The 16,363-nt window shown below is 41.7% G+C and overlaps 1 protein-coding gene across 2 annotated transcripts in view; it reads left to right on the top strand.

The window, feature by feature from the left end:
• The window catches only part of ATG7 (autophagy related 7), a 460,198-nt gene that overhangs the window by 97,965 nt on the left and 345,870 nt on the right, over nucleotides 1–16,363 (top strand). For both annotated transcript variants that reach the window (XM_082264764.1, XM_082264763.1), the window contains exons 16-17: nucleotides 8,404–8,479; nucleotides 9,449–9,529. In XM_082264764.1, coding sequence (XP_082120890.1) covers nucleotides 8,404–8,479; nucleotides 9,449–9,529 — 157 coding nt within the window. The remainder of the gene's footprint in view (nucleotides 1–8,403; nucleotides 8,480–9,448; nucleotides 9,530–16,363) is intronic.

Below are 16,363 nucleotides of genomic sequence, written 5' to 3'. Positions count from 1 at the left end.
ATTTGCCTGGTTTATTTGAAATGGCCGCTCGGTGCTAGCGTGCGTTCCACCTGCATTCCACGGGCCGGTCGTGACGGAACCGGAAGTGATGCCGCTGTACTAAACCTCAGTTTAGACTTTTTTTCTGCTTAGTGTCCTGCTCCTGTAGGGGGCAGTATAACCCAATGGTTAAGAAGATCAGAAGCTGTGTCCATCAATGAACGTCAGAGAAATGGATTTTACAGTAAGTCAAAAATCCCATTTTTCACACTGACCCCCAATGAAAAGGAGCATTTTTGTGAACTGTATGGTTTCATTCCTTTTTGTCCTGCTAAACTTCTCAAACCCTTCCCCATCCTTTTCTCTGCCACATAGACCCTAGTAATTCCTAAGTCCAATATAATACCTAGGGAAGCAAATTGGAATCCTTGAGATAACTCAAAGTATGCACAGGGCAGCCTTGAACCTCTGACAGGATCAATAGGTATTTTTTGCATTTTTGAACAGATATAACAAAAGGCATTCAATGGTTTATTGTAAGTGACTATTCTGTAACATTCAACTTAAACTTCACATTCTGTGTTTAAAGTGGAGTTCCACCCATTTTTGGAACTTTAGATCTATATAATCCCCTTTAAAATGGCTTTTACCGATGGAAACTTTTTTTTTTTTTTTTTGCTAGTAAATACCTTAATTTCGGCTTTATTCCTCCTCACCTCACTTCCTGGTCCGATCGGCGATGACGTCATTCGGCGATCCGCAGTGTCTGCTGGGATGTATTCTATTCCAGAAATCTCGCAGTAGCTGTATCTGTACTGAGCCGTGCCTGCCCCGCCTCCGCCTCGCCTCCTCTAATTGAGTTGCATTGTATGAATGTATTAAGGCTGTTCTCTGCCCCGCCTCCGCCCCGCCTCCTCTCATTGAGTTGCATTGTATGAATGTATTAAGGCTGTTCTCTGCCCCGCCTCTGCCCCGCCTCCTCTCATTGATTTGTAAGAGGAGGCGGGGCGGAGGCGGGGCAGAGAACGGCCTTAATACATTCATACAATGCAACTCAATGAGAGGAGGTGGGGCGGAGGCGGGGCGGAGGCGGGGCAGGCACGGCTCAGTACAGATACAGCTACTCCGAGATTTCTGGAATTGAATACATCCCAGCAGATACTGCGGATCGCCGAATGACGTCATCGCCGATCGGACCAGGAAGTGAGGAATAATGCCGAAATTAAGGTACTTACTAGCAAAAAAAAAAAAAAAAAGTTTCCATTGGTAAAAGCCGTTTTAAAGGGGATTACATACAGCTATGTATTCCAACCTATTAAAAATGGGTGGAACTCCGCTTTAAGATCCATTCAAAATGCTTTCCAAATACAATTGTTGAATACTGTGCCAATGTCTTTCAAATGAGCTGCAGACATTTCAACACAACAATGTTGTAATGGACATAAATATTTACAAAAAAGCTCACACATGCAAAAGAAATGACTATCAAATATAAAGGCAATCAATGAATGAATAAAAATGGGGATTTGGTCCCCATTTTTTTGGAAATTCCCCAAAAAAAATGTAAGAATCAAATTTTTTTAACATTTTAGGCCAATTTGTTTTATGCTACATATGTTTGGTAAAAAAAAATTGCAAAAAGAGTATTTTGATTGGTTTGCGCAAAAGTTATTGCGTTGACTAACTAAGGGAAAGATTTTTGTAATTTTTGTTGTTTTTTTTTTCTTAACGAGTAATGGCGGCGATCTGCGTTTTTTTTTTTTTTTTTGCGGGACTGCGACATCGCGGCGGACAGATCGGACCCTTGACTGACATTTTTGACACTTTTGGGGTTACCAGTGACATTACTACAGTAACCAGTGCTATACATATGCACTGTTACTGTAAAAATTACACTGGCAGAGAAAGAGTTAACTTTATTAGAGAAGGAGGGGTTAAGTGTGTCCCTAGGGGCGTGCTTCTAACTGTGATTGGATGTGGCTTGAGGTGTGAGAACAGAGATCAACGGTCCTACATAGCAGAACCGTATGATCTCCATTCTTACACAGGGAAGAATGACAGGCGGCTTTGTTTACATTAGCCGCCTGCCTTTCTCCCTCTGTAATAGACAATCGCGAGTGCCGCCGGGCACACGAGCGGGGGGGGGTCTGTGAGCGAGCGGCGCGCGCTCGCTCCCTAGAGCCTCACAGGCTAGCGACGTAGTCCTACGCCGATTTGCCTGTGAGGGGCTGACCGCCGCAGTAAATAGTCGTGAGACTTCAACTGGGGTATGTATAGGGGATCCCCCCCTTGCTGTCACAATTTAAAAAAAAAAAATGCGGCTGTGTGGGGCTCCACCTGTCTGGCTGTATCATTTTGCAGAGTTCTATGAATGGAAATCGACAAGTACAGACAGCCTTTATGGCTGTCGGCTTGTAGTTCTTAATGAACTACCAGGACGCTGCTGAGCACTTTTGTAGTCCATTGAGTCTTCTGTATCTGCATGACCCTAAGAGGTACAAGCAGACAGAGACACTGACAAGTCTGCAGGAGTCCTGTATGGATGCAATGTTTACCAGGCTCCTAGTAAAAAAAAAATTATTAAATGCATGTTTTTTTAACTTGCAAAAAGATGTGCATTTAATATTTTTTTTTAAAAAAGGAACATATCCGATAAACTACTAGCAGGATTCAGTAAGATTCAGCACTACTTGAAGCTTACCGCTGCTTGTTTAAAGTGACAGTACTCCCATTAGGGTTGTGTTTACCAATAAAATATGCTGTATACACCGCTTTGCCAAATAAGATTTTTTTTTTAATATCTGATTTATTCCATCCAAAAAATAGTAGCACAATAGTAGCACATTTTTTTTTCTTGACCGGAAGGATTTACCACCTTAATGACCAGGCCATCTCTAGCAATTCAGCACTGCGTTACTTTAACTGACAATTGCGTGGTTGTGCGACGCTGTACTGAAATAAGATGGATGTCCTTTTTTCCCACAAATAGAGCTTTCTTTTGGTGGTATTTTGATCACTTGTGCGATTTTTATTTTTTGCGCTTTAAACAAAAAAGAGCGACAATTCTGGAAACAAAAAAACAATGTTTTTCACATTCTGCTATATAACATTCCCAAAAACAAAAATTTAAAATCAAAATTTCATCCTTTGAGGCCAATTTGTATTCTGCTACATATTTTTGGTAACAAAATTTGCAATAAGCGTATTTTGATTGGTTTGCGCAAAAGTTATCGCGTCTACAAACTAGGGGAAAGTGGCAGACAGACCAGACCCCTAACTGACATTTGACACTTTTGGGGGGACCAGTGACATTACTACAGTAATCAGTGCTAAAAATATGCACTGTTACTGTAATAATGACATTGGCAGGGAAGGGGTTAACACAGTGGTGATAGAAAGAGTTAAGTGTGAGCCTAGGGGAGTGTTTTCTAACTGTATGGGAGATGGGCTCCTCAAATTACCACAGAGACCTGTGATCCTAAATAGTAGGATCACAGGCGCTCTGTGATAATATCAGAGAGAACAATGGTCAGCTGGGTTTACAACAGCTGACAGTGGTCCTCTCTCAGCGGGGATCGATCGTGGGTGCTCCGTGGCCATCGCGGCCGCCGGTCCCGTGGAACAGCATCTCCGCTGCCTAGTGGGGGCGGGAGCCCGCCGGCGTGCTCTCCCCCCCCCCCAGCACCACTACCGCAAACCTACGTACCCATACGTCGATTCGAGCAACCGAACCGGCCTGCTGCAGTATATATATGGGTGGGCGGTCAGCAAGTGTTTAAATACTTATACATATTGTGCCACACTCTAGACATGACTGCACTTGAGACACCCCACTTTAACCAAGTTGACCACTACCGTTCTAACCCTTCCCTAAATTACTGCAAAAATAGTTTTGTTCCAGTATTTGTCCCAAGTTGGAGAGATTCCTATCACTTTCTGCACTGACAAGAAGCTAGGAGGAATGCCCCTCATTATGAAACAGAACGCAGAGATGTCATGTTTCGTTCCCTGCTCTGCCCAAAACTAACACAAATTTGGCCGAGGTTTGGCTTTAGGACAGCTCATCTAAAAATCACCCAGGCAATGTAATACAACAAACAGCGTAATACGTGGTCAGTTGAAACTTATTTGACATATCTCCACAACTCATCGTTATTCTTGATACGTATCTAGTTCATAAAGCACGGTGCTCAAGCAATCATTAATAGAGGAAAATAGAACGTTAAAAAAATGAACTCGCCATAGGTTTTTTTTTGACAAGGTCATTGTGGTATTAACACATGTCACATGTTTCTCCTTCATTTGCAATGTGTTTCCATAAACAGCAAAACAAAAATTAAAAATAATGGAAAGCAATAGATTAGAACAGGCTTTATCTAGAAAAACTAGTGCAGTGCAAGTCAAATTATGACAAAAATAAATTAAAGAAAGAAAGGAGGAAATAAAAACAGTTTAGGGTAAAGTGACCAGATTTTTCAAATTAAATCCAGGGACATTTTTTTATTTTTTTATTGGCAAATGGCACAGGACTACATATTACACAGAGCGCTGGGCACAGGACTGCATAATACACAGAGGGCTGGGTACAGGACTGCCTAATACACAGCACTGGATACAGGACTACATAATACACAGAGTTCTAGGCACAGGATTGCATATTACACAGAGCGCTGGGCACAGAACTACATAATACACAGATCGCTTGGCACAGAACTACTTAATACACAGAGTGCTGGGTACAGGACTGCATAATACACAGAGCACTGGGCACAGGACTGCGTAATACACAGAGCACTGGGCACAGGACTACATATTACACAAAGCACTGGGTACAGGACTACATAATACACAGAGCGCTGGGCACAGGACTGCATAATACAAAGAGCGCTAGGCACAGGACTGCATAATACACAGACCACTAGGCACAGGACTGCATAGTCAATTTTTGGCTCTGCCTCTTCTCCATTGAACAGCAGCAGGAGCAGCTGTGAGATTATCCAGCAGGGGGCGTCTGCATCTGAGCCACCAGGCTGTTTCTCAGCCAGCATGAGATGCCCTGTCCTCGTTAATCCGGCCCTGAATCCGGGGACAAAATTAGGGACAGACTTGGTCCGGGGACAATGTCCTCAATCCGGGGACTGTCCCCGATAACCGGGGATGTCTGGTCACCCTAGTTTAGGGATTAATTGCTTAAAAGCTAGCTGAACACAGGTGGGACTACAAAGAAGAATGTCAACACTGCAATATACAAAAACGAAAGCACAGTTCACTAAATAAGCTACACTAATTTTGTACTATGGATTGATCTCTCATTGTCTTTTCACCAGCACACCGACACTACAGCTGCTTTCAGCTTCCCTTCTTATAATGATCGGCTTCCGTATTCAGCTTCCATGCCCTATTGACTGTTATAAGACTGCATACAAGGGTCTAAGAGTGTGCAGATCATCATGGATCAGCACCAACATTGAACTACCACAAATTAGATTAAAATTCTGAAAATCTGGGTTAAATTTGAGTTGGTCCCAAATACCAATGTCATCCCTTACTGTATTGTAATATTGTATCAAGCTTTTGGTCAAGCACTTTTGCAGCTGCAAATCTTCCTTCATTTCTCAGGAAATGTAGTGACTTGTTAAACATCATGCTGACAAAATGAGTACTTCCTGCAGTGTCCAAAACCCAGCCATTAAACCTTAATAATAAGGCAATAAGTACTTGGTGGTGCCGCTCCAGGCTGAAGTGTAGAGCCCATTGGGTCTCAAGATAATAGGGATTCCGGCGTAAGAAAAACTCATCCAGTAAGCGAACATTTTAGCTTGAAACTGCCACGCACCATAGCTGATCCTCGTATAGATGTATACATTTGAAAGCCTCAGTCAGTGCAGCTCATTGGGCCACGCCCCTGACATGTTTCACCCCAACCACTGGTTAGAAAGGAGCTTCCCCATCAATATCCTGGAAATTCAAGCAGTTTGTCTGGCTTTAAGGTTCTGGACTACCAGACTATGGGGTGGCACCATCAAAGTCCAATTCGACAATGCCACGGCTGTGGCCTATATCAACCATCGGGGGCACCAAGAGTCACTCAGCCTAGAATGAGGTGGGTCACATCCTATCCTGGGCAGAGAAATTTTTTCCGTGCCTGTCGGCAGTTTTTATTCTGGGAATAGAGAACTGGCAGGCAGACTTTGAGTCGCCAGCAGATGTTTTTAGGGGAATGGTCCTTACATCCAGAGATCTTTGCATTTATTTGTCAACGTAGATCTGTTGGCGTCCAGATTCAACAACAAGTTGGACAAATTTGTGATCAGGACCAGGGATCTGCTTGCAGTCGGAGTGGATGCCTTGGTAACTTCCTGGGAGCAGTTCTCCCCAATCTATGCCTTTCCCCCACTCCAGCTGCTGCCAGGACTTCTGTGCAGGAAGAAGAAAGAAGGAAAACCAGTAATCCTGGTGGATCCAGCTTGGCTCAGGAGCATTTGGTACACGCAAATTCTAAGGTTGTCGGTGGGAAGGCTATAGGTCCTCCCACTACATTCAGACCGACTCTCTCAGGGTCCGATATTCCACCCTGCTTTACAATCATTAAATTTGGCGGTTTGGCTATTGAAGCCAGGATTTTGAGGGAGCGGGGGTGGGGGGGGGGGTATATCTGGTCCTGCAGTCTCTACCGTGATAAACGATAGGAAACCAGTCTCTAGGAACATTTATTATAGAGTCTGGAAGTCTGACATTTCCTGGTGTGAGGCCAGGAAGTGGAATCCGCCTAAATATATAATCGGGAGAATTCTACCTTTCTTGCAAGTAGGGGTAGATATGAAGCTGGTCTCAGGCACAATTAAATGTCAGATTGCAGCCTTATCAGTCTTCTTTCAAAGACCAATTGCTTCGCATTCCCTGGTTCGAGTCTTTATACAAAGGGTGCTGCGTATGATTCCACCAGTTAGGCCACCGTTGTGTCCTTGTGATATAAATTTTAGTCCTAGCGGTCCTACAGAAACAACCCTTTGAACCCATTTGGCATATTCCTCTGGTTCTTCTGACAAGAAAGTTTGTCTTTTTGGTTGCAGCTAGAAGGGTGTCAGAATTAGCGTCTCTTTGATGTTGTAAGGAGCCATTTTTGATCTTGCACCAAGATAGGGTGATATGTCCACATCCAGGGTTTTTGCCCAAGGCGATACCCGCTTTTCATTTGAAGGAACACATTACACTGCCTTCCTTCTTTCCAGATCCTTAAACAGCAGACGAAAAGTTGTTACATTCTCTCAATGTCGTGCGTGCATTTAAGATCTGTTTGAAGATGTCAGCTCACATTGGGAAGACCGATTTTTTTTTTTGTTCGTGCTGCCAGAAGGACCCAGGAAAAGGCAGGCAGCATCTAGGTCTACGATTTCTCAGTGAATTTGCCAGGTTACTATCCAGGCGTATAGTTTAAAGGGGAAGGTTCCACCTTTTTGGGTAAAGACACACTCTACCAGAAGAGTAGGTGCTTCATGGGCAGTTAGCCATCAAGCTTCTATGGCTCAAATTTGTATGGCCGCTACTTGGTCTTCAGTACATTCACTAGATTTTATCAGATGGATGTTAGGGCCTGAGAGGATTCTGCATTTGGCCGCAGTAGATTTTTTCAGTCTGATGGCGGTTTTCATATTCAGTTTCCCCCCTTCCCTCAAGTGCATTGCTTAGGGACATCCCAGATAGTCATTTTTAAGGCTGCTCTGTGTCCTGTGATGTTCGATAAAGAAAATTGGATTTTTCCTACAGCTTATCTGTAAAATCCTTTTCTTGGAGTACATCACGGGACACAGAGGTCCCCCCTCTTGTCTGGGAAGCTTATTGTTTGCTATAAAACTGAGGTACTTCCTGTATGGGAGGGGTTATATAGAAGAGGACTTCCTGTCTTTTTAGTTGTCAGTGTCCATTCACCTATAGGTGGCGTCTAACCCAGATAGTAATTATTATGGCTGCTCTGTGTCCAATGATGTACTCCAAGAAAAGGATTTTACAGGTAAGCTGTAGGAAAACTCCAATTTTTATTGGTGAGATACTCCCAATAGGAAATAACATCTAAAGGGATGCAGTCCCTGTCACTTTCCTCATTAGAGCCCTGCAAGTTCAGCAGAGGATTGATAATTATAAAATCACTCCCATTAGATTCACATGGCCACAGACAAACAAACAGCTATTTCTTCAGAAAAACAAAAGTTAGGAATATGTCACAACGTTTGTTAAAAATCCTTGCAATGTACATAGATCACCCAAAGGGGAAGGTTTTTTTTCTCAACAAAAGTTGAGTTACTCTTTAAGGATTGTATTTAAAGGTCTGTTGTGTGTGTGTTATACTTCAAAGAAATATTTTTCAGAAATTATTAACGGAGACATTATTCTTTTTTATTTTTCTGTTTAAATTTCTTATTGCAGAGGCTATGCAATGGCAAGTAGCAGTGACGATAGAATGAATGAGCCTCCAACCTCTTTAGGTTTAGTACCACACCAGGTAATGAGTTTGTACTATATGTGAGAAAATACTGACTTGCCGTAAAGCTATAAAGACATTTTCACTTTTGGGAATACCTATAATTACTTTCGAGATTTCCTGATAAATATTGATGAGCAAAGTGACAGAATTGAGTTCCTTGCAAAATTACCCATTTGTATTTGCCAAAATGTTATCCAAATTCACTAATTTTGCCATCTGCTGCTTGTCACATAAAATTTGCTTAAGAAAAAGATCTGCCTTTCTATGATGTTTTGCAAGCTCTGTGATGCCTACTAACCACCCCTAGCAATCAATTGGTGAGTAGCTTGCTGTGATGAATTAAAGGGCTTAATAGCAGGACATGTAGTATACCACAGCAAAACATGGGGATAATAGTGGTGTGATTTGAGAATTACAGGGGCTTAAGTTATAGCAATATGGTCATATTAACCAACAGACCTTATTTGATAAGTGGTCAACAAAAATATGAAATTCTTGACAACACATGGATAACAGATGGGCAACCATTACAATATACCACCAACAAATGGGGCAATCGTTACAATAATCCATGTTCACTACAATATCCAACAACAGAGTCCCAGCTAATGAGGGGTCATATTTTAGCCCAAGTTCAGGTCCAGGTTAGTTGAAAGGTGTTTCCCAAACCCATAGGAGCCCAGTTAAAATATATTGCACCTTTAAAAAACCACCTTCATTGAAATGCCTTGATTTTTCACCAAAATTTCAGCTGTTTGAAAACGCTCAACGCACATACCGAATACCGTACATAATCAAACACTGCGTAAGATTTTCAGAAATGCATTTCTTTGTTTGTACACATGGTGGCACTGTGGAATCATTTACTTTAACCAGATTTTGCATGACTGTAAATATATTGTATTTAAAAGTTAAGTATAAACATTAACCCAGTTAACGTTTATTTTAGTTTTTTTATAATAATTTTTTTTTTTTTTTTTTTATCAGATTAGAGGATTCTTGTCAAGGTTTGACAATGTTTTGCCAGTCAGTCTCGCATTTGATAAGTGTACAGCCTGTTCTCCAAAGGTAATGTACTGCTTAAAAAAAAAATATATATATATATATATATATATAGCTGCCAAACATTTTATATGCATTAAAATATCCTTGGCACTATCATAAATGAAAAGGTACAATTTAACATTTGCTTTTTATCTTTTTCTTTTTACCCACTGAATAAAAAGCAAGTTAGGCTTTATAAGTTGTCTGGTACATAACTGTAATGGAACTTTCATTGACAGCGATCTTTTGATGAGGTTGTAATTCAGCACTTGTTTCAAACACAAATACATTGTTCATGTCAAGGCAAATCAGTCAACCACATTCAGTTCAACAGGGAGGACAAAACAGAGTCTGTCAAGGAACACCAAGGACGATTCCATTATCTGTTTTGATAGCTTGCTCCTGCAGTTGACTTCTATCATAAGAGGAGAGCTTTCCTCAGAAGCGATATGCGTAAGAGAAATGGCAGCACACATAAAGCAAAAGTGTGAGTGACAATAGAGGAAGAGACTACTATAGGCACGGAGCTTAAAAAGTATTGTTTTGGACCTGTAGCATATAGCATATACAGGGTGTGTGTGTATATATATATATATATATATATATATATATATATATATATATATATATATATAGTAAGATTGGGGTGAACTCAAGCTGTAGGTGCATTTACCATGAGTTGCACCAGTCCAAAAACTGTATTTTAGGGCATGGCAGCCCACTTTTACTCAATAAACCAAAAAGTTCACACTTACAACAGTTGCCCACGCAAGAATTTCTTCCACACAATGTGCACAAAAGAAAATACTGAGCCACCTAGCTCATTTGTTGGCAGCACTGCTGCTCCTCTTACTTGTCTAGCTCTCCTGAAGCACTTGGTTCTCTAGCCTTTTTAGTCACTGTGCCTCGCTGCACGGCCCACTTCTGGCCTTTGAATTGGGGTTCTGACAGCCCTGATAGGACTCCTAGAACTGGGACTGGCTGTCTCCTGGCTTCTAGCTGGGTCCTCTGACCTCTAGATGAGACCCTCTGTCTCTCGGCTTCTGGATGGCCCTGACCCCTTAATGAGACCTCTGTCTCTTGGCTTCTGGCTGAGGGCCCTCTGACCCCGGGTGAGACCTTCCGTCTCCCACACTGGGAGCAGTTTCCAAACTGGAAGCTGTCTCCAAACTGGGAGTTTTGAGCTATTCTCAGACCTGAGTATAAAAGGACCCTGTACACCTTTGTAGTCAGCCAGGTTGCAGATGTCACCTGCAAAAACCACAGCTTTCCTCAGAAATGATAGTTCTGAGCCTCGCATTAATCCTAAACCCTGTGAATCCTGTGTCACATTTGCCTATATTCTTAGAGTGACAGAGCCTCCCCCTGTATATATTATTTTTTTTTTGTTTTATGTACATTAAGAAACGTACTCTGTCGAAATGAAATGACACCATGGTAGAGATTTACTAAAACTGGAGCACTCAGAATATGGTTCAGTTGTGCATGGTAACCAATCTGCTTCTAACTTCAGCTTGTTCAATTAAGCTTTGACAATAAAACTTGGAAGATGATTGGTCCCTATGCAGAGGTGCACCAGATTTTGTAAAATTTTAGTAAATCTCCCTCTATGTGCTCATTCAGACCTTTCTATTGCATTGCAATGCCTTATCGCGTGCACATTGACATGCTTTGCATGTTATTTGGATATTGACTGGGCAGATGGAACTGCTCACTCCAAGGCTCGTCACTTCCTAAATGTCTTGCAGGACAATTTTATGTGTCAGTTGGTGGATGCTCCAACTAGAAACAAGGCTCTGTTTGACCTACTAATCACAAACAATCCAGAGCTGGTAGTGGCTGTGGAAGTAAGGGATAACTTAGGAAACTGCGATCACAGGGCAATTATGTTCTAAATCATAAAAAAAACTGACACGGGGGTAGAACAAGTATATTAATCTTCAAAAGAGCCAACTTTACCAAACTGCGTTCCATACTTTGACAATAACCACTTATGGACCAAAAGGATTTGCCCCCTTAATGACAAGGCCATTTTTTGTAATTCGGCACTGCGTTATTTTAACGGACAATTGCGCGGTCGTGCGATGCTGTACCCAAACGAAATTTGCGTCCTTTTTTTCCCCACAAATAGGGCTTTCTTTTGGTGGTATTTGATCACCTCTGTGATTTTTATTTTTTGCGCTATAAACAAAAAAAGAGCGATTATTCTGAAAAAAAACATATTTTCACATTCTGCTATATAACATTCACCCCCAAAAATTTTAAAAATCGAAAATTTTTAACATTTTAGGCTAATTTGTTTTCTGCTACATATTTTTGGTAAAAAAAATCTCAATAAGCATATTTTGATTGGTTTGCACATAAGTTATTGCGTCTACTAACTACGGGAAAGATTTGTAATTTTTGTTTTCTTTTTGTTTTTACTAGTAATGGCGGCGATCTGCGATTTTTAGCGGGACTGCGACATTGCGGCGGACAGATCGGACCCCTAACTGACATTTTTGACACTTTTGGGGGGACCAGTGACATTACTACAGTAATCAGTGCTAAAAATATGCACTGTTACTGTAATAATGACACTGGCAAGGAAGGGGTTAACACAGTGGGTGATCAAGGGGTTAAATGTAGGCCTAGGGGATAGTTTCAAACTGTATGGAGGTTTGGCTTTTGAAATGATCAGAGAGACCTATCTCTCAGCGAGGAATGATTGCGGGTGCCCGGCGGGAATCGAAGCCGCTGGCCCCATGCATCGCAGTCTCCTCTGCCGAGTGGGGGTATGAATGCGCTGCCTTCGGCGCGCTCGCCCCCTAGCTGCAGGCACGCAACCGACGTAGAGCTATGTCGATTCACGCAGGAGGGCCAGCCTGCCACAGTAAATCTGCTGGCGGGCGGTTCTTAAGTGGTTAAATGGGAAGATATTCTGGAAACAAAAAATGGAGAAGTGGCAGTGCTTTAGGAACGTTTGAGGTAATGGCATTAGCCAGTGTATTCCAACAACAAATATAAAAAAAACTAAGATTAAACCTGGGTGGCTAAATTTGAACATAAAAAGACATATATCGGAGGAGAATAAAATGTACAAATATAGTAATAGTAAAAAAGCAAAGTCCGAGCATATTGGAATAATCAAGGATAATCGAGAAACAATCAGGAGTAATCAAGGGATGTTGGTTACAAGTGACAAGAAGAAGTCAACTGTATTACATACATTCTTCTCCTCAGTTTTTACTATGGAAAAGAAGGGGTATAATAGACACAACTGTATTTTTTAGCAACACACCAAGGAGTGTACCTTTGTGGCTAACAGAAGCTAGTGCTCTAAAAAGACTAGTAAAACACCAGGACCCCAGAGTCCTCAAAGAACCTAGCCAGGTCATTGCTAGACTGTTAGTCCTAATCTTTAGGGAACACCTACTGACTAGAATGTTATCAGTAGATTGGTGAAAAGCTAACGTGGTACCAATATTCAAGAATGGGCTAAGACACAAACCTGGAAACTACAGGCCATTCAGTCTAACAGTATCATTATTAGTAAAGTCACCAGCATGACTTTATGAAAGACCGTTCTTACCAGACCAACCTATTAACATTTTATCAGGAAGTGAGCTGTAATCTAGATAAAGAAGGGCCCGCGGATGTAGTGTATCTTGACTTCGCCTAAGCATTTAACACGGTACTCATAAACGATTAATCTACAAATTGTGATCCGCTTGCATTAACGATAGTGTATGTACCTGGATGAAAAACTGGTTGCAGGGGCTCGTACAAAGGGTGGTGATAAATGGTGCATCTTCTGAATGATATGGAGTTATAAGCGGGTTACCCAGCGCTCTATCCTAGGACCAATTCTGAGACCAATTAACTTGTTCATAAATTATATAGAGTAAATTATATAGAGGTTGGAATAAATAGTTCAATCTCAGGGTTTGCTGATGATACAAAGCTAAGCAGGGCAATAATAACTTTGCAACAGGATATAGCAACTTTACAGGAAGACATTTATAAAGTAGAGGGGTAGGCAAACACACGGCAAATGAGGTTCAATGTAAGAAAAAGTAAAGTAATGCACTGGGAAGCTAAAAATATGAATGCAAGCTACACGCTAGAGGGAGAACCTCTGGGGGAATCAAGGACGGAAAAAGACCTGGGGGCCCTAATAGATGACAGACTCAGCAAGCAGGGCCATGAGAATATTAGCATGCATTCGAAAGGGTATTTACTCAAGAGATAAGACTGTACAAAACTCTTGTTTGGCTGCATCTTGAGTATGCTGTCGAGTTCTGGTCACCAGTCCTCAGGAAGGATATGCTGGAACTGGAGAGAGTCCAGAGAAGGGCCACAAATCAATAAGGCGGCTGAAGGACCTCAGTTATGAGGAACGACTACAAACATTAACCACGTCCCGCAAATCGACGTAGCCCTACATCGGCTCAGAGAAGTGGTTGTACTGGGGTGATGCCTACAGCTAGAGGCATCATCCCGGTACAATTTTTTAGAACCGGCGGCCGGCTTTCAGGTGATAACACGAGAGCCACTCATCCGTTATCCCAGCAAGTGAGAGGGGGGCGCTCCTGCTGCCTTCCGCGGCTCTGCCCGCGTCTCCCGTCCCACTGGGAGACCCGAGCAACCAGCCGGCACTTCCGCCGGCTGGTTGGAGTCCCGATCAAAGCCGAATTCGGCTTTGATCGGGTCTCCGATGTTGTAACCTGGAAGCAGCGTGATGACATCACGTCTGGCTTACTCGACGGCTAAAGGCGCCAAATGTAAAAACTGTCAGTATTCAAAAATGCCGATTTTGGCATTTTGAATACATTGAAGTGCAGTGGAGGGGTCTGGGGTCTTTTAGACCGCTGATCCCTCCATAAAGAGTACCTGTCACTGCCTAATACTGTCAGGAGGGATGTTTACATTGCTTGTGACAACAATAAAAGTGATCAGATTTTTTTTTTTTTTTTAAACTGTGCTAAAATTAAAATATAAAATAAATAGGAAAAAAAAAATACAATTTTAAAGCGCCCCCGTCGCCGTGAGCTCGCACAAAAAAGAAAATGCACACATAAGTCACACCCACAAATGAAATCGCTGTTCAAACCACACGTGAGGTATCACTGTGATTGCCAGAGCGAGAGCAAAAATTCTAAAAAAAAAAGAGCTACTCTGTAACTCTAAACTGGTAACCGTTAAAAAATGTTAAAACGTCATCTATGGAGATTTTTATGTACTGTAGTTTGACGCCATTCCGTGTGTGCGTAATTTTAAACCATAACATGGTAGGTATCTATTTACTCGTGTGACATCATCTTTCACAATATACAAATAATGGGATAACTTTATGGTGTACTTTTTTTAAATGCAGTGAAATGTATTTTTTCCAAAAAAATGGCGTTTGAAAGACCGCTGCGCAAATACCGCATGACAAAAAATATTGCAACAACCGCCATTGTATTTTGCAGAGTCTTTGCTAAAAAATGTATATATATATATATATATATAATGTTTGGGGGTTGTTTGGGGGTTCTAAGTAATTTTCTAGCTAAAAATACAGATTTTATCTTGTAAACAACATGTGTCCGAAATGGGCTTGGCCCAGAACTGGTTAAACTTATTCTCCCTGGAGAAGAGACACTTAAGAGGGGAAATTTTTAGTGCAATATGCAAATATATTAATTATGATTCTAGCATGGGGGGGGGAAACTATTCAGTCTCAAGGTTGCTCAAGAAAACACGTGGTCACTCATTAAAGTTGGATGAGAAGCTGTTTAATCCAAAACCGAGTCAGGGATTCTTGGTTCTTTACTGACACACACACACACACACACACACACACACACACACACACACACACACACACACACACACACACACACACACACACACACACACACACACACACACACACACACACACACACACACACACACACACACACACACACACACACACACACACACACACACACACACACACACACACACACACACACACACACACACACACACACACACACACACACACACACACACACACACACACACACACACACACACACACACACACACACACACACACACACACACACACACACACACACACACACACACACACACACACACACACACACACACACACACACACACACACACACACACACACACACACACACACACACACACACACACACACACACACACACACACCTTTATTCAACCACACCAACTATGTAATATATTATGTTAACTTATGTTACAGCATAGTGACCCATTCATTTTAAATTAACTGTCCACACACCACAGCGCAGGTTATAATACACCTGGAGCATTTCACTGCATCGCACAAATTGCTACATGCATGCATGGCACTATAAATGCATGTGTGTTGTGGTGCGCTAGTTAGGTGTATTGGGGTTGGCGTTTAAAATGCATGGCAAATCACTGCATTAAAAAAACGTGTTTTCTTGCTCATAACCGCAATGCATAAATTTGAATTCAGCCTTACTGATGTTAAGCTCACTTTATAATTTGGTTGATTACATGTTGAGTTCCGGTAATAAGGCACTTTTGGGGTGCTGCCAGTGCTGGAACAGAGAAATGTTCTAGATCAGTGATGGTGTCTTATTGTGTACTCTCTGACTGTGGTGTCAATGCCAAACCATAAAAAATAGACAAATGAAAGAGAACTGGACATAATCGGTAAAGCAAGCCAAGCCAAAAAGTATTTGACTAATTACAGCCTTTTAGTAATTCTTTTTCCATTCCTAATGTATTCATCGTGGCAGATTAAGACTGAATCACGGACATTTTTAGTTGTTTTACATGAGAAATACAGTATCTCACAAAAGTTATTCACATTTTTGTAAAT

The sequence above is a fragment of the Pelophylax lessonae genome, assembly GCF_965119305.1.
Source record: "Pelophylax lessonae genome assembly, chromosome: 8".
Taxonomy (NCBI): Eukaryota; Metazoa; Chordata; class Amphibia; order Anura; family Ranidae; genus Pelophylax; species Pelophylax lessonae.
Note: the sequence above shows the minus strand (reverse complement) of the source record. Positions and strands in the feature narration are given on the sequence as shown.